This window comes from Cuculus canorus, chromosome 1 (assembly GCF_017976375.1).
Source record: "Cuculus canorus isolate bCucCan1 chromosome 1, bCucCan1.pri, whole genome shotgun sequence".
Classification (NCBI taxonomy): domain Eukaryota; kingdom Metazoa; phylum Chordata; class Aves; order Cuculiformes; family Cuculidae; genus Cuculus; species Cuculus canorus.
The window spans coordinates 158,560,186-158,585,473 of record NC_071401.1 but is presented as its reverse complement, the minus strand read 5'-3'; the positions used below and the strand labels follow the sequence as shown (position 1 = coordinate 158,585,473).

At 36.0% G+C, this 25,288-nt stretch overlaps 1 protein-coding gene across 2 annotated transcripts in view; it reads right to left on the bottom strand.

The window, feature by feature from the left end:
- The window catches only part of RAB3IP (RAB3A interacting protein), a 32,492-nt gene that overhangs the window by 5,447 nt on the left and 1,757 nt on the right, over nucleotides 1-25,288 (bottom strand). Inside the window, exons 2-8 of one of the 2 annotated variants that reach the window (XM_054080414.1) lie at nucleotides 18,496-18,771; nucleotides 18,027-18,288; nucleotides 11,178-11,273; nucleotides 8,547-8,624; nucleotides 7,954-8,157; nucleotides 3,114-3,242; nucleotides 741-853 (exon numbers count right to left, since the gene is read on the bottom strand). In XM_054080414.1, coding sequence (XP_053936389.1) covers nucleotides 741-853; nucleotides 3,114-3,242; nucleotides 7,954-8,157; nucleotides 8,547-8,624; nucleotides 11,178-11,273; nucleotides 18,027-18,288; nucleotides 18,496-18,771 — 1,158 coding nt within the window. The remainder of the gene's footprint in view (nucleotides 1-740; nucleotides 854-3,113; nucleotides 3,243-7,953; nucleotides 8,158-8,546; nucleotides 8,625-11,177; nucleotides 11,274-18,026; nucleotides 18,289-18,495; nucleotides 18,772-25,288) is intronic. The other variant, XM_054080423.1, reaches the window with a different exon arrangement.

The following is a 25,288-nucleotide window of genomic DNA, read 5'->3' as shown; positions in this document are numbered from 1 at the left end:
GCTGCAGATTAACACTCGCCTTTCTTGCCTAACCCTGACACACACTAAAGCACACTACAAATACTTTCCTTTTCCTCCACATCCATCAAAGCCCAGTGTCTCAGGCAAGCCCCTCCCATCCAATTTTAAGATCTGTACCTGACAACAAGTCTTGCTTCATATTCCTCTAGGACCGTTCCAAAATTTCTAAAGCAAACTTCCTGTCATTCAAGCATACTTCCTGCTTCAAACTCACCATCAAAATTCAAAGAATTTACTTCATATATTTCCTTTTAAATCCTTCAGCTACTTTTGTCAATGTGCTACACATGTCCTAAATTTCTTACACCACAAGTATTCTATGTCCAACTACACTACCTATACTAGCTCGATACCTCATTTCTTTCATGACACTTTCCAGGTGTTAGCTTCTACTTAAAAGCATCATTTATAAGTATCAGGATGGTCTTCTCCAAATAAGTGAATGTAACTTTTGCAGTCAATACATCATAAGTAAACAGGTCTCTCAAAAAGAGAATGTGTCTTAAAGGTTTGTTCTATATAAATTTTTTAAAGTTTAATTTATTAGTTCCTTACTTTCCCCATAAAATTTTGTAACAGCAATCCTGAAGTCTTAGATTTTAGGAAATAAAGTTTAAGATACACAAATTCAACTGAGGTGATTAGTTGATAGCAGTTTTCTCAACCCAAGAGGTATCTTAAATGAGTCAAGATTCCCCCTGTCTGTTAGCTTAACATACTTTGGTCCCCCACATTCAACTGCAGAAGCTTTCACAAATCGAACAGGTTGCAAGCCAACAGGTTCAATGCTCAGAGTGTTGTTTTCAACAGCTTCCAGAACAGCTGAGGCCAACTGCAAGAGAAATTTAGAAAGCAGTTAAAAACAGCTCTGCATTATCCAGTGCCTCAAAGCAGTGACATATTCCTTCTATGAAGTTAGGAAGATCAAAAAAAAAAAAAAAAAATCACCAAACAAACTCAATTACAAACAAAATTTGTTTCATCATGAGCAAGAGGTTCAATTTCCTTGCTCCTGTTTAAATTCTACCCTTCAAATAACCCTGCCCTCCCCGAGGCTAGATAACTGCCTTTACAGACAGGAATGCATTCAAGCACGTTTAAAATGCTAACTGTATTTCAGCCATTCCTCATAAGCTCAAATAGCATAAACATCTGTACACGCAGTGTTCTTGTCAGAGATGGGATACAGCACAAACTTTGTTTATTTTAAAAAACTGCTCTAATTTTATTGTGTTCTATGGAAACAAACAATGATCCAGCACACTTCCTTATCTTGCAAAAGGAGTAAATAGTATGTCACCTTTTCAGCCAAAGATGGCTTCAGAAAGGTGTTCAAACAAGACTGAACAATATATAGAAAAGCCAGCATAATATATAGAAAAGCTAGTTGCAACTTTCAAACAGTATTCTAGTTAAAACATCATCTTCATGAATCAAAATGCAACTTTCCTCAGGCTTATGTTAATTCTTTATAAACACACAATCACTAGAAATATGGTCACTTTACTTAACTGGACTCAAGACTTGCCTAGGACTACAGTTCTAGTACGGACAAGTAATAGCCACTACTTGATTTCAAAGCAAGTACAATTTATGTCATTAACAAAATCACTCTGTGCCAAGGTTAATTGTTACTGGGTAGAGATATTTTTCTGCTGTACTTTGAATGTTTAAAACCAGAATGTTACTATTAAAGCACTTCCTATGGATTATTCTTTTTCTGACACTTCCCAAAAGAAAAACACTACATGTGTACACAAGAGGCAACTAAGAATTAATGTAATATTTTAATCATGATTCAAAAACACAGCATGTGTATGCATTGCTCAGTTTAACTGCACATTAGTTATCAATATTCAAGTGAAAACAGAAGTTGGTCACTCTGCACAGCACCTGGAAACAATAATCTATATATCAATAATTGATATTATCGACAAGTGCTAGAAGCCTCATTTTTTCTTTAAGAGGAAATACAAAGCAAAAGTGATTATATCATCACTGAAGCAGAAAAAAACAAAATGAAGTTGCTGGGCAAGATAACTGGATGGCCTACTTACACATAGTAGAAAAGCAATTTAATTCCCATAGGAACTGAGTAAACTTTTTAGTAGGAGAGGTTCACATGGTGCTGTACACAAACTATAATGAACCGATATACAATTAACCAAAAGATCATGCATGCTTATGGCTAGCAAGCAACAGTAGATGAAAGGCATGAGAAAACAACGTAATACCTCATGGAAACTATAGATAAACATTATGAAGAAAATACAGCACTTTCTATATTAAGTGTTTAATTTCATTGGGGAAAAAAAATCAATTCCGAGGGCTTTAAAATCTGTTGTTCTTATTTTAATAGAGATTAAGAATATAGTCCCTTTCCCCTACTAGAGACATATATTACAACTACAGCCTATAAATGCTGCTTAAGAACAAAAACTAAGTAAAACAGCTGAGCTGGAATCAGTTCCACGTTATTCCCAGGATGGGTAAAACTCCTGTCTTTATTCTGTATGGGAGAGTGTGTGGGAAAAACACAAGGGAAAAAGTCTCACAATTCATTTCATCTAAAACCATATTCCCAAACTGCCCCTTTTGAACCATGTCAGATCCTGAAGTCTAGTTCTTGTAATTCAAACCTCATTTCAAGAAAACACTCAGACCATGCTTGCAGCCTGTTCCAACTGATGAGAAAAAAAATGGTCCACAAAACTGAATATACTGGTCTCTACTGCCCTCTATGCAAACAAGATACAGCAACAGGACACTCTTTCTACAGAGCAGTATATTTGAAATACCAGAAAAAAACACACCATCAATTCCTACAAACATCAAATTGCCAGACAGGAGCAACATCTGAAGGAGCAGGGTTAAAAGGACCACATCTAGCACAGCATAGATGAAGTAGTTAAAAAAAAGGATCATTTCAATACTCCAGACTGAACTTCAACACTTCTCTGTGAAATGTCATATTCTAATGAAACAAGAATGATTAAACTTCATATGAAAACATTTTTAATACAAGCTATTGATTTTATGTATCATATCCAAGGGAAAAGCGTCAATGATCACATTTAGATTATTTTCATTACCTCACTTTTTGAGAAGGTTAAACATGGAAAAATATCTTCCCGATAAATTTTGTCCAAGAAAGGACAAGTTCTGTCCATAGTAGGCTCATCCTTCCAAGATCTGAACTCATTGTACAAAGACAGGTCAGCCTAGAACACACACAAAGATTCACATAATTTAGTACTGTAATTATCAGTGTAATTATTTAGTGTCTAACATTTGTAAATAACCACAGGTAAATCATGAACATTAAAACTAAATGCTTTCTATGACACCATGAAAGAACGCTATCGTGCTCTAGCTATGAATATCCTAAATCCACTTGTCTAAGACTGTAAATATAAGCAAATCAAAACATATAATTTTCAAGACACAGAGGTAATGCATTCACTGGTCACCACAACACCAGGGACAAGCTAATTACCTCTCCCCCATTTCCTAAGCTTTTAGGGTAGCTTTGAAAGAGCTTAACTGATTGTTTAACAGAAAATCGAAAAAAAAAAAAATATTCTTTTTGATGCATCTTCACCATAGTATTTTAGTCCATAACTATTTCTTTGAGTTACAGAGAAGCAGAGAAATCAACTGCAATCTTAAAATTCTTATATATTCACCCTGAATATAACACAAATGCTAGAAGAAAACAGACATTTAACACACTAAGTATATTAACAAACAGGAATTCAATATACAAATCAAATAAAACTCTACTCTTAGTCTTCATTTTTCACCTGCATGCCCAAACTCTCTCCTACACCATGCTACAACAGGAAGGGAAGGATATTCACTGGGCATGATTTATGACCGTGCTCCCTCATAGCTCCCCTAGTCAATAGAGAAATACAAAACCAATCCATTAAATCATTCTAGGAGTAAACCATGCTCTTCTGTGCTACGAAGGGATGGGTTTGTCTGCTTTGAAAACACCTTGTTTTGTCATCTTCATGTCGAGACCAGCTTAGCAGTGGGAAGGCACTTATCTAGTTTGGCTTTCAGGAGATTACTTGTAGGTCACTTAAAATCTATGTGCGCACTACAGAACAGCCTGTCCCATGGGCTGGCTTCCCACTAACAGCGGAAGCAAACCAAGGTATTTATTCTCAGAGCACAATATCTGGTTTAGGGTTACTTGAGAAGGATCCTGCTCATGAGCAACAACATGGAGATGAGTGTTTCCAACACACACTTCTAATCCAACGTAAAAACTAATGCCAGCTAGCTGGGATATGCAGCTACCCCGGTTCCTCATACACCACCACTCTTGGACTTTGATGTGCTGCTGATGCAGACTTCAGCATCTCTCCCCTCCAACTCGTTGTTAAATCCCTTTTTTGTACTACAGCACACCTATAATCCTAAAACCCAAGCCTAAAGCTATAGGAAGGGACATACGCAGCAGGCCAAATTTTGTAATGTTAAAACCAAATAATATAGATGATATAAAGAAAAAGCATGCTAAAAATTACAAGGAAATCTTTTTTAATCCCATTAAGAAGATCAGTACACTGCTTTAGGTCTTTTGCTCTTCCACTATGCATTAACCCTTCTCCAAGTTCCCAGCACCTTGCCATCCTTTTACAAATGCATTTTGGGGAGTTCTTCTGTCATTTTTCTTGGGTTTGTTTTTTTTTTAAAAAAGAACAAAAATTAGACTGGTAAATTTGTTTTCCATGAGATCTTCTTGCCTTACACTCAGGTATAATCGGGAACAACCATCTTAATTAACCTGCTCCATAAATGTTCTGGTTGCTAAGCCATCAGCCTCATTGTACAAGTGAAATTAAATAAGTGTAACTTGCTCCCTAGAGGAACATTTCACATACCTTAAAATCCATCTCGGGTCTGGCTTTAAAATGAATACAATCAAGAGATACCAGCAGGAAAAAAAAAAAAAGCCATTTTTGGATTTCTACTATATACTTCTAAAATTAAGATGTATTTCTTATTAATTCAGTTATTTTCTAGATTTAACTCAATTTCCCCCAAACCTACAACTTATAAAGAAGTTGCCTTGAAAAAACTGTTCAGTGAATATAGCTTGTTGGTCTTCCTTTCTCTGTTATACATGCATCTCCTCCCTGTCTTTACTTGCATTTTCACTAGACGAAAGTTTTGATTACCTGCAATTAAATATACCACCAATTATAATAATTGTCATTAAATTTTTAATGTTTTCCTCTTACCGTAAAATACAACATCAGAGAAACATTCCACCTCTTTGAACAACACTGATGCATTTATTAGCATTTAGGCTGAGTGGACACCACCAGCCTGCCTAAGTTCCAGGCAGCTATTCAGCTTGGCTAGCTCTTGCTAAAATCTAAGTAAACATGTTCAATTAATTTCTCTAGAAGCTACTCCCACATGCTAGGAAACATTTCCATAGGATGTTGGCACCGTTCTGGCTCCACTGTAATTTAGTGTAGGCAGACAGCCACTCTAACCCTGTCTACATTCCACAAAGAAACCTGAGAGCACCTCTTTTGATGCAGTCACTTGGAAGAGTGGCATGCAAAGGGTAACCTAACTCTGTGGCAAGAACATTTAGGAAGAATGGGGCAGAACTATGGTTTCACACCCAGCTCCCAGAGATGCAAAAACATTTACCTTAGAGCAACAATAAAGAAAAGCAGTGAAGAAAACCACAAAGCACCAGGCAAAAAGCAGTAGGGAAGTCTTGTCTACACTGCTTAAAACAACGTCCTAACTGCTATGTCAGAGGCAGTCTTGGTTCCTTCACCTCATGGTGCACTCCATTAAATATTCCTACTTAGAAGACAGAAAGACTCAAGTCCTAGCGGACAGAAAGCTTGTGTTTCTTACTGATTCCCTTGAAGATGTCCCTGGAAGGAAGAGTCACGTGTTTTGAGCAGCTTCGATGTGTGTCCTTATGCAGCCAACAGAAAGGAGACTGAACTAAAGAAAAATGCCAGGCAGACTGGACCTCCTGCAGCATGTCCTTCACATTCACCACTTTCTCTCCACAAGAAATTGTTGCAAAACAGATTTTCCTCCCTTCTCCTGCTCTTGCCCTACACTCAAAAATTTCATTGAGTCATGACCTTAGTGTGATGCTTACAATGTAATTGGATTCCATCCCAGCTCTCCCCTTTTGTTTGCATCTTCCTGAAGAGCAACAAGGATTTGATTTTAATAAGGAAAACATGATGGATATCACTGAAAGGGGGAAGGGAGGATGTAAGCTTTTTTTTTTTTTAAGCCTAAGTATGAAAAAGAAACTGGAAAAGCCTTTATTTTCTAGATGTAAAGTAAAAACTGGTGTACTATAAATGCACTTAAGGATGACTGGCAAAACAAAGTATAAGAACAGCCACTGTGAATCACATTTAACTACCAATTAGCCTGTTACTCCTCAGACAATGGCCAGCAGTCACAGAGTTGGCTGCAGAGCAGTACAAGAGGAAAGACAGTGTCTTCATTTTACAGCTTCCCAACTTCTAGCAGTCTGTAGTTAAAGAAGATTCCCAAGTCAAATGTTGTATTTGTTGTCCATATACCTTGACAGGATTGTGTCACTTTGCATTACTTTATTTTGAACACATTTTTAATCTTGCTACCTTGTGACAATAAGTTGTGAAGTTCCCTTACATACTGACTGACAGTTATTTACCTCTCAGCTTCCAGAGGTTTCTTGTAATAAGAAATAACTAATATTTGTTCACCATTCATTTTCATTTTCCCCACATCATCTGTGACTGTATAGTTTTTGTTCTCTACACAGAAATACTTCCATAGGTTTGACCTTCTGTCTTACTTGCTCATATTTTAATTATGTCCTTTCTGAGATGAAGAAATCACAGCTGCATGCATGCATTCACACACACATTTAGTACATGTTTACAAGGCAGTACAATGCTCTTTCTTTTGCTGTTTATTCCTTTCCTAACAACTTGTAAGGCTTTGTGAGTCTTTGACCACCACTGAGCACCAAGATGGTGTTTTCTGTGAATTATCCACAAGTACACTGCTTTTCTTTTTCTCAGCACAATGTAGCTATTCCTAAGTCCACAACTGTATGCCTGCTAGAGTTGCATTTTTAGCTAGATGCCTCGTTTCTCATTTATGGATTCTGAATTTCATCTGCTGTTCTACAAACCACTCAGTATCATAAGATACTTCAATTCTTTGGTCACTTTTTGCTACTACCATTCCAAGGACTTGAGCACCAACCTGTCGCTTCATTCTGCTTTTTTTCAATTAGAATCGTAGAGTGTCCCGAGTTGGAAGGGACCCACAAGAACATCAAGTCCAACGCCTGTCCATGCACAGGATAATCCCAAAATCCACACCATGTGTCTGAGGGCATTGTGCAAATGCCTCTTTAACGTTGTCAGGCTCGGACCCCTCTGGGACTCCAGTGGTAACTCTCTCCCTGTTCTCTAATAAATCATTGATTCCCTGTTCTCTAATAAATCTTTTCCCAGGCCTCTTTCACACTTTATTGATCTATAAAGTGACTCTTCCTCTTTTATATGGGCTTATGAAATGTTTGTGAAATGTTTCTGAAAGTTTATGAACTTGTGGTGATACACTATGTAAAAAAACACCAGGACTTATCATTCAGTTACACTGTATTTTTTCATTTTTTTAATTCTCATATTTAAATGCTAGTATTTCAAATCTTATCTCAATTTCCCTTAATGATTTAATGGTAAACAAGACTTGGGAAAATGACCACCAATTGGTACGTAAGAAAAAATTTCTTTCATTAACAAGGGTACTTCTAAAAGGGTAAGTATTACACGAATATTATTTAATATATACTAGACTTGCTGTGAGAAAAAAACAACAACAAAGCCAGTTTTTTATCAAAAAGGAGGACAATCCTTATACTGTTACCTCTTTACAGTCTTTTACAATTGGCTGCATCATGGTAAGGTCCTGATGACTGCCACCCATAGCACTGCTTGTACTCTTGTTTCTTGCATGGCCTTTCTTAAAAGGAGTTTTTCCAGTAGACTGAAACTCCTTTGTTGGAGATGTCGGTGAAGTAGACAGTACTAGTGTTTTCAATGCTGCTACTTCAGCCTGGAGAACATCAATCTGGGGAGGAGGGGAAGAAGAAAATAAAGTCATTAACAAATAAAAATATGGTATTAGGCTACGAATATGTTAAAACATCTAACAAAATTTCCAGTTATCTTGGTTCAAATGAAGACTTCATCTTCCAATAGTACTAACACAAGTGCCAATGCAATTGCGTACTGTAGTAATGCTGGCTTCCTTCACTTTACTAGCTATGTGACATGATGCTGAAATACCAGCTCTGTGCCCAGAGGTGTTAGCTAAGAATATGCCAAGGTGACACAAAAACAACCCAATACACATTTTAATAACAGATACAGGTAATGCTCTATTTACATCTTCAAGATTGAACACTTTAGATTTATAACCAGGTGAAAAGACAAAGCAAGTCACAAAAAACACCTCACCTTTCCCTGTGCTTCCTTTAACTGTTTTTCTGCTGTAGCTTGTTTGACGTTAGCTTCTTTAACCATTTTGTGTGCTTCCTATAATAAATGTTAAGGTAGTATAAATGTTTCACACAAATTTACAAGAAGCAGTAAGAAATAAACAAACCACAAACAAACAACTAAGGGCATACTTTTTCTTCACAGAGTCTATTTGCGAACAGTAAGTTGTGCGACAATCTGAAATAAAATAGTTACATACCAAAAAATATCTACAAATCTATCATTTGGATTTATCACTGGCCCACCAAGTTTCTTCTCCTTGGTCTTCTCTCTTCAGAAATTCACCCAACCCACTCCAGCAGGAAAAATACCTGTCCTGGATGCCAGGCTCCAGTCACGCTTCGGTGGCTGACAATTCAAGTTCCTTGACCCCCAAGAGAAAGACTCCACCAGTAGCAACAAAAGCAATATGAGCACAGCAGCACATTCTAAAGAACTTCTCTGTTCTTCTAGCCAGAATAACCAGTTATAGTCAACTGAAAGCTTCTGCGTGGAGGAACCGGTCAAACAACTATGAAGTCTAAATTCTTACCATCAATGAAACAGACAAAGCAACAACTTAGAATAATTATGGATTAATAAATATTTCTTGAGTAGAACAGAAAAAGCACAAAAACCCAATCCAAGTAAATAAATAAGGCTAAACAAATAAAGAAGAAAGCATAAAAGGACTGAGAATTTTTTAAACATCCTTTTACCTCGTACCTCTAAGCCTTTTGTGTGGATAATGTATTTGTTTAGGCTCTGATCCAGCAACCTGGGTCTGAGATCAAATTACCATTCTTACTTGGTACTTACTGAAGGCAACAAAGACTGAAAGATCAGGGCCACCAACTAAATTACTTGGAATAGGATCCTTCTCATATCTGTAAAGCGCCTAGCATGTATCTGGAGACTATATAAATAAAACAAAAAAGTTCATACATCATCATACCAAAAGATCTGGCTCCCACTCACATATGACACAGCTGTATAATATGGATTTGTAAAATTCTGTTAAGTAACAACAGACACATGCAGAAATGGGAACATACACATTTATACAATGTGTACAAATACATTTAACATTGACCATGCAATTTGTGCTCAGTGATGCACCTTTGAAAGCAAAGCATGTTACAGTTCTATTACAGTGTAATAATGTAATATATACACCCAGCTGTGCAAAACAAGTCTCAATCCTCAATTGGGATGCATTAATAAAAGCTCCGGCATACCCATTTATATGGTCACTGAAATTAGTGGGATTCAAAACAGAATGTGAATTCAGTGTCTGTAGATCCCAGTGCAAAAACCAAAATAAACTCAACACTATTTTGTTAGGGGCTCTTAGTGAAATCAGACCACGAAAGAAATTTCAGGTGACATGCCTACAACAGTTGGGAGTTCTGAATAATTAAAATTCAAACAATTATTACTCATACTATACTTTAAGCATTTCTTTAAGAAATTGGTAATGTTGTTCTAAGTTATGTCATAAATATAAAATTTCACTGATAATTTTAATTTTTATTCCTCTACAGTTAAAATACCTGCCACACATTTTCCTCAGCCCTCCAACACACAGAAGTATTTATGCTAAAAAGTACCCTTCCAGTTTCACCCTTATTCTCTACACACAAACTGCTCTAATTTTGAAGTAGCTTTACCCTACCAGGATAATGAAATAAAATGTGTTGCCAACCCACAAAGCAGTTTGTCATTTGATTTTTGAATGTCAGTATTTTCTAGGGTTTCAATAGCATTTTTATACCAATGCAACATTAGAGGTTTAAATAATGTTTCTAAAACATACCTAATGTTGTATCTTTATGCATATGCTGAAAATCAATACTTACAATTTGGTAAATCATTCCTGGATTACAAAATTTATTCTCATAGTTATGGGTATCACAATTTAGCCTCTAGGCATTCCTATATATAATCCTATGATAAAATGAAAACTAATTCTGGTTCAAGGATGGATTTAAGATTTTCTTCTGTGTAATAACAGCACAAAATCTTTGCTGGAACTACTGTTGTTTTCTCAAATGAAAAGGTCCCACTTAAAGCTCAGGTTTCTCACTTGGTATCCAGGTTCCACTCTGGTGCATCACTCAGTATTGGTGTTTCTTTTCAAGTTTGTGGGAGTAGTATGCTGCTAGACCCAAAATGCAAAAGCTGAAAGCATGGTTAAGTTATGTACTTGTTACCTCTATTGATCTGGAACTGCATTATTTTTTTATTTAGTCTCCATGGCAACTCCAAATTTAGGTCTTATCTAGATAGCCTTGTTGTCAGACAGAGAAGTTGTCTCAAAATAGTCATCCCAAAAAAATACGCCTATATAAGTTTTAAGCTTTCTGATATATTTTCCTATTTTCTTCATTTTGTGTCTAAGGCAGACTGACAAGCTCAACATGACCTCTTTCATCTAATTGAAAAAGTCTACTGCTTGCTTTAAGCCTCCACCTTAACACACACAGGTCTTCAGGACACAAATCCTTTATAAACTTATTGCAGAAAAATTCAGCATACCACATACTGATTCTATATAAAACATCTGGCTCAGCTTCCTTTAAGTATATCACATCGAAGACTCCAACAAACCTCAAACAGACTAGCTGTAAGTTCTTCCAATTCCTGTCCAAGTTGATCTCGCACTTTAGAAAGCCTTTCACATTCTTCATCTTTTAACTCCAGCTCCTATGGAAAATTGAAAGTTATTTATTCTGATTTAGAGTAGTAATTTGGCCTTTTAAAGCTAATACCACAGAGGGGGGAGAAAAAGAGAAAAAAAATAATCAGAGGAACATAAAACCTTTGCTAAACAAAGCCTTTAAGAACATTAATCTTAACACTAGAAGCAAATAAATTAATGCTGCACATAGACATTACTATTCTTCCTACTACACAGCAATGCACCAGGCCAATCTAAAGTAGCTCTAACCTAGATGTCATCATTTCCAAAATTCTCTGGAGTAGAACACCCCTTTTTTCCTGAAGGGTATAGAATACTAATGGCACTTAAAATATAGACCAAATTAATTATTGGGACAGACAGAATAACAATCTGTTTACCCATTTCTTACTAGGCACTTAAAGAAAGCAATCTTTAAAAAAATAAAAAATTAAAAAAAAGCTTTGCTGCAGGAAAATTCCCAATTCTAAAAGAATCTTCAAGCATATTTTACTGTAGAGATTGTTTCCTATACATCTCCTTACAACTAAAACAATTCCAAAAAATCACACTGTAATTATATCCTCACCCTTGTTTGTGCAGATATATAAATCAAATTAAAGCAACTTAATGAAATTCAAAATGTTATTTGTCTACACCACTAAAATTTGAGCGAGGAAGGCCTGATCACTTTTACAGTAAGATTTTAAAACAGATTTGGCAGTATTACATATGCCGAATCTCATCTGTATGGTCCCAAGTCTGAGGGTAAATGGGGTAATTTGCAAAGCACGAAAAGTTTGACAAGGAATTTGAAAGAAAAGTTAGTTTCCCTTTTTCCAGCCATTAAACCCTAGAATCTTGCAAGAATGATAGGGAGAAAAAGGAAAAGAAACGCAGCAGACAGCCCATTCTGACCTTTTAAGCATTTTTTTTCCTGGCCATAACTTCTCTCCCACTCCTATCCAGTTCTTCCTTCTCTTCTTTTCCACCTGCTAAGCTAGCTGTTACACTACCATCACTCCTGGATGTGGGACACAAGCCTCTCACTGACTCCTTCAAGACTCCAAATACAATCTAGCAATGACTTGTTTCCAAAAGCCCCAGAAACCAGTAAAGAAAACAGCTATCTTCAGAAAACTCCAGGAGGCCAGTCTCTAGAGAGTCATAAAAAGGCCCAAATGGCAGCTTCCCTTGTGTTTCTGAGAGGTTAGTATTTCTCCCCAAAGTCTCCACGGCTGAGTAATGTACACAAGGTGGGACATATCTTGCCTTCTAGCATGCTGATATTAGGTCTTGCTCTCAATTTCTGCAGTGAAACTGGCAACAGATTTTCCTTTAAGATGAAGGGTCCTGTTTGACTGCAGCTCCCAAATTCAACAAGTGTTTAAGGACTGTTCTAGGCTTATTTAGTATCAACGGCATTATTTCTCCCTTCTTTTATTTGGTTTTAACTTTAGACATTTTCATTGACGTTTAGTCTAGCTTGCTATTTTGATATTTTGCTCTCCATATGCAAACTTCTAACTATTTTTAAGGTACCGCTTAAATGATGGGGTTTTTTTTCCCAAGCATCTCAAAATGCACTCAACTAGCACTTGCTAGCTACTACTCTGCATATGATCCCTCTCTCTCACAAAGAGGCAGGAAAATAGCTACAAATGGACGGAAGAGAAGGGAAAAAGAATGCAAAACACCAAAGAGGGAAAGAAAATGCTGGGGGGGGAAAACAAGAGGAAAGAAAGAGGAAATGAAATTTCTTTAGTTAATTTTGCACTGGTTTAAAGTATTTCATCTATAAAGCATGGTTCTTAATAAGAAAATGTAAGATTGATGCAAAATACTTAAAGCTCAAGTTACATGCATTCCTATAGAAGCAGAGATTACACCAATACATTTCCTTTAGTTTACTCCACTGATTTGTAAAGAAAATGCTACACACACATCAAGACATCTTAAAAGGACGTTATATTAGTATTCAAGTCAAGAGTTATCAAACTCTAAATGAAAGTAGAACTATCCCAAGTTCACTTTTTGGGCTACCGTTATCAATACACTATTTTAGGTAACAGGGTTACAGTTTTGGCTGCAACTGGAATGATTAGGGGGTTTAGATTAAAATTTAGGCAGACAAGTACAACTACTTAACGAAAACAAAAAGGAGACAACATCAGGCAGTCTACTACACATGGCTGCTTAGCTAGATTTGTCAAACACTGGGCAAGTTTCCATGACATGATTCAGGAAGAACATAATATAACACATTATTCTGCCAAGCAATCTTAATAGATCAGTTTTTTTAAGCAAGGCAGAAATAAAGACTGCCTGAAGCAAAAAGCTTAGCAGTTATTAGAAACATTATTATTGTCTGTGTCTTAAAGGCATTACTGGAGATTTCCCAGCCATATACAGTATAGAGGCAGAAAAGACAACTGCATGTGCTAATCATCCATGATGCAGTCCTTCCCACACTAATGCTCTGAAAACCTAACTACATGAAGGTGAGCTATTGTAAAGCACAGCGCACACAGTTACCAAAGTAGGTAATAAAAAAAAAAAAAAATTACTTGCAAGGAAAAAAAACTTTAAGTAAAAATAAAAAAAATTTAAAAAATCAAAGTCATCATTGCTTATTTCACTTTGATCATCACAAAGAGACTACAAGCTGAGACCTCAGGCAGAACCAGTGAGATAAGGAATACAAATTACTGCCTCAAAACCATTAGTATTTTGAATTTTAGAAAGAAAATAACCCTGCACTTAGTTCAGCAATTTAACCAAGTCAGAACTAGATGCAGAAGATGAGGAAAGAATGAATTTTTTCTACAGTCATCACCTCAAATCAGAACCGTGGAATACTGCTGAATTCTGAAGTTGTCAAAGAAGCTAGAATACATTTGAATGGCTTTTACTCAGCATCCAAGTTAATCAAGCTACCTAAAAATTAGCCCGTTGTAACCACATTTAAAAGGGTGTTTAATATGAGAGAAGATACAGAGTATCATTTCACAGACTGTTCATTAACTTGTAACTTTAAAATGTCATGTTTTACACTGGAAAAAAAAAAAAAAAAAAAAGACATCAAACTGCCAGCCTTAACCTGTGCAGAAACACTCCAATAATGGCAACAGCCTCTGCTACATTGGATTCTTTGACAATACAGGCAATGCTAACCAAAGGAAGTCGGGGGGAGGATCCTGTTTAAACACACAAGATCTGAAGACAAGGGATCAATTTTAACGCTCAGTTTGTTTATGAGATTAAGAACATATAGAAATTCAAGAATCACTGTATCAGTGTGGAAAAACTCTCAGTTTTTCTCTACTAGGGAAATACCAGTAATTCAGATTTCTACTACAAAAAGTCAAACAGGGTTTTACTTGTTACCAATAAGCTTACAGATCTTACTCTGAAGATTGTGGGAAACACGGAATTCATTCTGAATCCAAATATGGTATCTGCAGCCAACATCTCTGGTTGACTGCTCTTTCCTCATCACAGAAGGGGGCAAATCATCAGTGACAGCTGGTAATTTCAACACTCCAAGAGAAAATACATCAACATAGAAACCTACATTCCTCTCTGCAGTCATGGATGACATCATTATATTGACAGTCTGATTGATGAGGAAATAACTTCAGGGCCAAATCACACAAAAATTCAAGGAGAACGTGACCATCAACTGCCACAGCTCAGAAACTACAAGTGAGCTATCCAAAATACATGCAACACGCTGGTTACTTAAGATGAAAAGTAAACGAAAGGTATTCCTTTGCAAGGACCCCACTAAACTTGCACACCAAGAAATACCATATATCAAAATACCATTGCTGTTTTCTCAGATGCTATCTACATGGGGTTGATCTACCTTCTGTAACCACGGAGACACAGCTCAACCCAAACATGGCAGGAAAAAATGCAAACGCAGAGAGACACAAGGAGATAAGGTCCCAGGTATTGAATTCCTAAAGCTTTTAACACCACATCAATTTTCTTGACACTGCTTTAACAGGGTAGCTAAACAAGCAGAAAGGTTCAGATCATCTAAAGCAAGGACTCTTCAGCTCCACTTTATAGAATATAGCCAGAAATTAAGTCTACAGTCAAAAAATAAGCAATAATTACCTGAATGGTAACCAAGAGTGGAAAAACTATGTCATTTTAATTAAGGGGACATTTTGAGGCAAAAGTACATCCAATCTTACATGCTTCATTAGTAAGGAACAGTGCTTTGCTGCTACCTCTGACCCAAACTTTCTCCCAATCTCATGACATGATTTGGTGCTGCAACCAATCAAGGCTGAAGTAGAAAGTATATTTCCTCTCACTAAGAAACAAAATTTTTAAAGACTTTTTTTAAAAAAAAACAATTCTGTCAGCAACATTGTTCATTTTGAGAAATGAAGTCTGTAACCTTAGGAAATACAACGCATACACAAAGGAGAAAAGAAAAAAAAAAGAATAAGTCTTATTCTGTTCCTGAATTTCTTCAAGAACCATACTTAAATGTCTAACAATTACATGCCACACATTCTTTAATATAAAAAAATGAAAGCATATTCAGAAAAAAATAGTTGCACTTCAAGCAGAGACTTGAAAAATACTTGATAGTGGATCCCTAAGTTTCAAAATTCCTATTTGCTTTTTATTTCCTCTTCTGATCACAACTGCAACAAATTCAAATCAATCTTTAATGTATGTTACAATAAGCAAACAGTTTGGGCAAGAAATTTGGAAAAAGTGAAACATGCAAGACAGCAAAATAGTGTTTACTTTGTTCACTCCTGGAAAGTCTGTAAAATTTCTAGGCCTAATGAGCTCACAAAATTCAAAGCAAATTCTAATTCTCACTTTTCTCACTGTTCCTAACAAACAGTGGAGAGACTTACAGAGAATTTAGACCATGCAAAAAACAAAAAGCTATACACGGGTACTACCTATTAATTACATCTCTACGGATTTTTAAACTGAGTACTCATTGACGAAAGTGGATTTACTTGGAAATAAAAGTTTAAAGACTGCATGATATACTGAACAACCTGGAATTGTTAAAAAAATGTGGCATTTTGGGACATGGTTTAGTAGGTATGGTGTCTTCGGCTGGCGGTTGGACGTGATGATCTTAGAGGTCTTATCAAAATTGAATGATTCTATGATTCTACCAATATCTCAGAGTGCGCACAGCCCTATGCTTTCTTCCTAAAGTTGTGGCAGTTTACAATCAGAGATGTATTAGGGACAGAAAAAAACCTAGTCCTCATACAGGAAGTGGGAGAAAGTAGATGTTACAGAAAGGCTAGTGCTCATTGTTGTACAGTCTGTAACGACTCCTGGTCTAACTCCTGTGTAATCGAGCAATTCTGAAACAGCGTGAGTTTAAGAAGACAAAATAAGTTAATCACCCAGTACAACACTGGTAGGAATCAACCTGATGAGTTAAGAATTAGCAAGAACTTTGACTTCAATAGTCTCAAGTTAGTGCTGAATCACTATTGTTAAGACCAAATGGGTTTGAAAACACATAACATGCAGTTAGTATGTCCTAGCAGCTTTAATGTTGTTCCTTAAAAACAGCCTCAGATTCCAGAGTGAAACATTTTAATCTTTGAGAGACAAAATGTTACACACCAAAATAAGATTTTCAGATAATTCCAAGGTAACAGTAGCAGATCTGAGCTGTGGTTTTCCAGATACTACCTGTACTTTGGTATACTGTCAGGAGTCGAAAGAGCTTTTCTAAATCTTAAACTTTAATTTGTTCTCACTTTCTAAGATTTTAACTACTAGGATTATATATTTACATGCACGGTTCTCAAACTTAGCCCAGGTTAATGTTTCCTTCCAGTGGTCAAATGCTAAGCAAACAAACACAGTAGTAAAGGAAGCAACTACTCAGCAACAAAACAATCAACAGAAGCGATGACAGAATCCACGTTTAAGACTCACATTAACAACGACAAAAGCAGCTATGACAGAAATGATGACTACATTCAACAACATGAGGTAACAAAGAGGAAAACAAATTCAAACACAAGATAAGGCAAGCTTAAATCTAACCAAGAGTGGAATCATGGAGCAAAGGGCACAGATACAAAAAAAGCACAAAATCTACTTGAAAGTTTAAGCACAGTGGGATGTTAAAATGATAAATAATGGCTTTGCATTTATATAGCACTATTCATCCAAACAAGACAAAGCGCTTTACAAATATTAATTAATTGAGCCACAGTGTCTTCAAAGGTATCCGTATTCAATTTGAGGTGTGGCGTAACAGTACTCAAAAGAACTCCAGTGACCTCTTTATTGCTTATTTCCTATGTAGGCATTCCCCTATGAAACATCACAAGTACCCTTGTTCTAAAGCATTTCTATATTCCATGACACATGCTATACTTTTATACCCAAGGAGAAAGACAATTCGAGAGATATATAATCAGCATCTATAAATATTCATACAGTAACAATGGAATGACAGAAAATTACTCCTATTCTCAAATATCAGAAAGAAGGAATGCTCTACATTTCAAAGAGAAAGCGTGTTTAACCAGATATTGCAGCAAAAGCTTTTCATGGTTAAGTAGTAGCAGCACTAGAATAATTCTAAGACATTAGCACTGCACACATTCAGAATAACTTCACATAAAATAATTACATCCTAATAATTCTATTAGAAATGAGTCAACTCAGACTGCACTTTCTGGCCCACCTATTTCATTCTGCAATATTAGAACTACTTTGAAGAGAGAAAAGGCAGGAGAACACAAGACAACAAGCCTTACCCTCTGAGCTTTTGCAAGTTCTTCTTTCAATCTTTCATAGCCTTTTTCTCTTACTTCCAGTACAGATGGGCTCCGTAAGTGAGATAAACTGTCTGTACTCGACCCAAAAATATCTTCATTTCCTTCAGCAACATCTGCTACTGTAGCACCCTGCAAAAACTCTCTCTCTGCATTATTGCTCTCCTTTCTGGAATTATTGTGATTGAATGACCCACTCTGGGGTCCAGAGGTAGAACAAAGTACTGTGTCGCCAACATTGATGCTGTAAAGAGAGTGATATACTTTTTATTTATATAATACATTAAGAATAAATATTTTAGAAATGGCCATAGTGGCGTTGAATGTATCTTTATGGACACAGTTTTATACTACAACACAAAAAGTAACATTAAAATTACTTCTTCAGTAAAGCAAGCAGTTTATATGCAACAAACACCAGCAATTTAAATAAAAACAACACACAACTTACCTGACACCCGATGCTTCTCCACAATTCAGTTGTCTGGGAGATGAATAAACAGGTTGCGTGGGAAGGTCTGAAACACTTAATGCATTGGGTTGGATAGGTGCAGAGGACACAACAGAAGGATGTGGTCGGTAGATTACACTGGGTGAGGTAGTTTGCTCCTGAGTCCCTGGCTCGTTTACTCCAAGAAGATCTGGTGTAGTAGGCGAAGCAAGGTTCACTTCATGAAAGCCTTCCAAGGGGTCACTGGCCATAATAAAAGCCTCATCATATGAAACCCTGAATTAAACAATCACATTATCAGAATGCAAACAGGAAATATTTAGTTATACCTGGCAACTATTTGAATTAAAAAAAAAAAAACCAAACAAATATGTTTAGAATACTTCACAATATAATAGAAACTACAGACTAAACTTGCAAAAGTATCAACTTCAACCACCAAAAATGGTTTTTCCACACATTGGACTGTTGAGCTCGGAAGATCTGAGAGCAGGCTCTGCATCTAAATGGGGTGACAAAATCAAAAGCACTGTCTATATCATAAACCAAAGATGTTTTGTATCAAAACACAAATATACGACACTATTGAAAGAGAGGGAGACCTGGGAACTGGTAAGAAAAAATAACAACACTCCTTTTAAAACTTAAAGCTTCCACTTTTAATCTCAACAAAGCACAGAATCTAGAGAAAGAAATCAGTGAAACTGTAAACAAATTGTAATCCATAGCAGCTGGGGTTAAATTATACATCTGATCTTGTAAGAGTTCATTGAAATGACAGAACCAGCCAATAAAACTTCTCATGGAGTATGATGATGTCTATTTAGTACATCACATGATTAAGTGATGATGACAATCATGAATAAGTATCATACCAAAAATAAGTTACAGGCGAAAGCAATTTAACTGACAATATCTTTTTACTTTAATTCTATATGTTTTCCATAAGATGAACAGAAAACAAGTACAACACATGCCTTTTATAAGTCTAAATAGAAAGCTCCTATTTTCCAATGGTTTATCATCAGAGATCACAAAGGTCTTTGCATGATTCAAAAATATAAATTGGAAGTAGTATGGAGAAATCTGTGAAGGAATTATTTAGCAGTGACTATTCATTACAAAAAAAAAAAATTCCATGTTATATAAATAGAGAAAAGAGAAAACTGAGGTTTCACAAAGGTAATTAACATGCAATAAAAGAACCACAGCATTTAAATGAAATAACACATTGCATTTCACAGAAAAATCTGCTAGGATCTTACAATGGAAAGGACAAGGCAGAGAGAAGATCTAGAAAGGTGACTGTCGCAACCATGAACTGATGATGCCATCTTCTACTTACAAGTACTTCCAGTTCATAAGCTACTTCATAAAACACACTGAAAATACCAAGTAGTAAATCCCTCAAGTAGCATGTCCCATTACGTTTTAGTTACATCAATACTTTTTGGTCATCTAAACTCCAAGAACACTGTTCAAAACTGATTTGCATTTGAAGTATTGTACTGAAGATGTATACATCCGTGTTAAACAAGTTGCTTTACTACATTATCAGGTACACATGATTTAAAGAACAAAAAGGACCTTACATTAATAAAAAGGCATGTTCTGGGGGCTCTCTTTTTTCTGTTTTATGCAAAAAATTTGTTTTATTTTGAACTATCAACAGCAGTTGCACAAACATTATTTACACAGAAAAAGTCACAGTTTTGTGTTTTGGAGCTTTTCTAACATAACAGAGATGAACAGCTTATTCTTCAGTTAAATTAAGTTTGAAAAATATTCTTGCTTGTTTTCCCTATAGTTCTTCTTAACCCTTATAAGCATTCTAATTAGTTGCGCTACATGACAATAAAGCCTTTTGAGTTAACAAATTAAAATGAAGGGACTGTCAGAACTATAGGGCATTTCTTCCAGGTTAGATTTGAAAAACATTCTCAGCTGTTTTAACAGTACTGTTAAACAGCTGTTTAACAGTACAACTATTACATGTCAGTTTTATATTTAATAAGTTAAAATACAGCCATCTTGAAAAATTAAAGCTGCAGAAACAGTCCTTTAAAGTTTATCAGCCCAGCTGAGAAATATCCATCTGCCAGTCTCAAAGTTAGGCTCACATATACACAAACACATTTGCTTTCATTGTTCCCATCGCTCTTCTCTTTTTCAACCAGCAAGTAAGCCAGACTCAATACTACTGTACTGGCAACACTGTCAAGATGTCTCTTCACATTCCCAGTTCTCTAGATTCCAGTTTTCATAACTAACAGAAGACTCAGGCTTCTGAACAGAGATATAGAACGGCTGCCTGGATGCCTTGCCTTTTCTAAGCCTAGAGCACCTAGGAAAGTACACCAAAAACCACCCAACAGAAGCGAAGATTGAGAACATAGCTGAGACCAAAATGGGAACAACTCTTCTGCCACATCTTCACTTCTGTTGACTGGCTTCCATTTCAAGTTTGAAAGACACGTTCATAGATCCACTGAAAACACACTCTGACTTGATCTTCAATAGTGGAATGACAGCATTTTGCATCACTAGTACCAATGGTTGTTTTCAGTTGCCTATCTTCATTGGGCTAAAATATTCTATGAAAGTTCTTTCCTCAAAACCCTATTTTTAAAAAATACTATTTAGCCATTCCCAAGCAAAAAAAGCTCAGAAGAAACTTATTTGCCAGGTTTTAATGCATTTTACTACTTCTGTACAAATCTTTGGGCTGTTAGGATTTAATATTTTAAGTACATCAAAGAAGCGACACGCTCAAAGAAGCACCATTCCAGATCTTTATGATAATTTACACAAATTCAGCTACATTATGAAGTGCAGAGAGTCATGCTGGCTCACGGAGAGAAACATTATTAGAAGCCTGCTTATTACCTTCCAAATGTTCAAATGCATTGCTAGCTCCCCCTCTGGACCATCACATCAATCCACGATAAGCATAGTAGCATGTTTGTGGAAAAAAAAAATTCTACTTACCCACTCCTACCCCTATGAGAAAGGCTCCACTTAACTCCTTTCCTACAGCTTTTCTACCTGACTCGCCTATATCCTGCAGCATTTTTAATAGTCAATAAAAAGAAACCTCAAAAGAACATGGAATTTCATTTACAAACTCTACTTGTACGTTAAATGTCAATGTCAGTCTAAGCAATAAATCCATGCAAGTCTTCTTAGTTATTAAAAAAAAAAAAAAAGTTTTTTCTGATACAGAAAGTAAAAAAGTTGCACAAGTTATTCCTGGAAGAGCTGAAAATAAAGTCCCTCAGCTAAACTTTTCCCTAGTCTGTTAAATGGGCACTTGTAAGCCTGCCATCTGTGTAAAACACTTAAAACACTTTCCATTCACAACTTTTCTCTTTCCTAGCACTACTTCTCACTTAACAGTGAGCAGGCAGAAGCTGGGTACACCACCCATAAAGGCAAAGCACACATTAAATATCAAGTTTCAAGACTCACCAACACCATTACATTGTTACCAGGACGCCAACTGAATGCCCATTATGCATTAAGGAAACCAGCTGTACATGCAAAAAGCTGGGGGGTCCTAAAAATAAAAGCTCTATTTTGGGAAAGGGCTCTTCAAAGTAACCGTAAACAAAAGGAGGAACAAAAAGCACATTAAGGTTCAGTATCATTAAAGATTACAGGCCTAGTTAAAACTTGGTGGGGGTGACATTATTGACAAGGCAGAACGAACAGCCTTGCTGTGAAAGAACATGAATTCAGCGCATGGTAAGCAGAGGACTTAGTTACTGAGAGCCAAGTTGACAGTATGTAAAACACCACAGCGTTGGCACAGCACTCTACAGTAGTAATTCTGCTACTATGAACAAAAGCTGATATTCTGACATTTCAGGACAGTGCATTTATTAAATAAAATCATGATTTTTCTTAATATTTTTTCCTACCACATTAATACATGGTGAAAGCTTGGAAGAGCATTAGGGGCGACCAAATAGAATTATTTTTGTCTTAGTTGATAGTACACTGTTTGGATGATGCACAAATTCAAGTACTGTAATAAATCAGGATGAAACAACAAAATAAATTAGTTTCCTTATACTTTCGTCTAGAAACAATGCATATTTGGTGGAGGCTGTCAAGATGTTGCAGCTTTTTATAACCTTTCTATCACGGCTGACTACCCACAACTTCATGAGGGAACTATACTCATGTCTGTTGTTTTATCTAATATTAAAAATATACGACAAAGAAATCAGCTTAACAGTTTAACACGTTTCTGTAGCTTCTAACATGAATCAAGAACAGTGAATATTTTCAACAGCAGTCAAATCAAAACACCTAATCTAATTTTCCTATTATTACTCTAACTGGGATTCAGCTACTTCGCTGAATAAAAGCAGTCTCACTAAATACTAAAAAGCTCCCTGAAAAGTAGTAATTTATTGTGGTTTGTTTTCTTTGAGGGAGGGGGAAGTACTGTTGAAAGGGGGAAGCACTGTTGAAAACCACCTATTACCACCTCTGGAGTCTGTCTTAACCTGATGGCTTTGAAATACAAGACAGGTTGAAGATGACAACTTTGAACAATCTCCCAATTGTTAGAGCCCACTTATAAGTAATGCCAACACCAAACATTTCAATTTTAGGTTTAATGGTAAGAACACCATCGCAATAGAATGGTTACCTACTCAAGTGAGAAAGAAAAATCACATAGGGAAAAAGAAGTTACTGGTTCTAAGCACGTTAATAAAAAGTAAATTCTAGTCAGCATTTACCAAAAGAGGTGCCTATTAGCTACAGTGTTCTAACCTTCACACAGCAGATCTTTTGATATGTTACAAAGTCTCAAGGACATCACTTAGGCTCTAACACTGCTGCAGTTAACCTGGGAAAGTGGATTTTTTGTAGCTGTTTCTCAAAAGGACTGACTTTAGCCCACGACTGGGCTTACATCCTCCCCAGTGGGTTTGAATTAAAAAAAAAAAAAATTATATATTTGGCATTATAGTCTGTCATGTAATATATTTTAAGCTCCAAAGAACTCCATGGGGCATTAGAGCAGTGGATGAATAAATACCTTTTAAAAAAGCAGTTCAATTAAGCACTGCTGTTCCGTACTGATACCTATCAGATGCAAAGAGGCAGTTTAAAAAGTTACATTGTCATAAAAGGCACATAAGGACTTTAAATTAAAGTTCAAAACCAGTTCAATTACACCTATCCAGTATGAGGTATTCATCAGATGTTGGCATGGAACAAGTTGGGTGGATTTTTTTTTTCCTAGCCTATTTTATATTTAAGCTTAGCCATAGAATTCAAACAAGGTTAAACACTGTTATCACTTCCAGTTCACTGCACAAACAAGTCAAGATTCAGTACAGGAATTCCCTTAAGGTGTGCGAAAAACAATTCCACCTTTACAATTTTGCAATTATTATAGAACTTTCTACTTCAGGAGCCCAAATAAGCAAGAAAATTTATTTGGTAGCAGTAAGATGAGAGAAAAGAAAGCACTGAACTACTCCAGTCTTTACATATTCTATTTTTATTTGCAAGCGACCTTACACTACATGTTTAACAACAAATGGTAAATTAGGCAAGACGGTAAATAGGAGTTAAATTGTAAGTTAAGCAGGTCTACAGAATTAAGAGCTAGAAAAAACACGCTTGGTTCAACATGAGAATATTTTTCTATTGCATTCCGACTAAAATTGTCACATAACGCTACAATGATAATATTTTCTATTCTTTACTCTCATGTTAGGCATTCAAAATACTGACACTGTTTTAAAGAAACACGTAGTCTATTTGAGAGCAAGACTTTATAGAGTTAAAAGAATTTACGTTTTGCTGAACTGATGATTTAAAACGATCTCTTTTGAAAACTTTACTATAGGGGTGTCTGCAACTAGAGAAATACAGGTGCAGACAGCAAGTGTCTCCCTTCTAGAAAGAAGCAGCCCACGAGATTCAATGACCTGTATTTATGAAGTGCTGGTGAAACTTATAAATAAACATGGTTTAGAGTCTAGTAGATAGTATATCTCTTACTAGAGAGAAAAATTAGCACCTTGCAAGGTGGAATACTGCAAACTTTCATCCTAAACAAACATTCCAAGAACACTGCTTGGTTCACAATGACTTTCTAAACCACATTAATTTAACTGTAAACATTATTCTCTTTGCAGATGCTCTTCTTTTTAAGACAGAGCATTGTTCTGCCTTATCTTATAATCAACTTCACTATCCCGTCTCGGGTTCAAGCCTGATCACAGTGACTGCAGTGTCATTCTTGCCAATACTTGGACCTAAAGACCCTCTTATTTTCAGTTAACACTCAAAATATTCAATTAGTAAGCTTAAGTAAAAATTATAACATTTTCATAATACGTAAAGCTTTCTAACTGTATCTGCAAACACATTTAAAGAAACATTTTCTAAATTTCTGGAAAAAAAAATGGTTAGTACATTATTAAGCACAATTAAAGTGTCTAATACAAGTTTTAGTCAAGTTACACTAGGACAAGATTTTAAATGTCATTTAAAAGGGTCTTAAAAATAAAAATCCAAAGTAGAGATTTCTTTTCTGGGAAAATCCATAAGCATAAGTCGAACAGTGAGAGAACAGATCATTTAGCATTTTACATTAATTTTAAAACAAGTCAATAAAAGCTATGAAGATAGCTACAGTCCATAATCAAAAGGCTTATTGTGACTGCTTTCCTACAGAGAAAAAAAATTCCCCTTTCAAATATGGTGTAACGAGACAGATATTTCAGAGTCTCAGCTGTGAGGTGCACTCCCATTTGTTATTTAT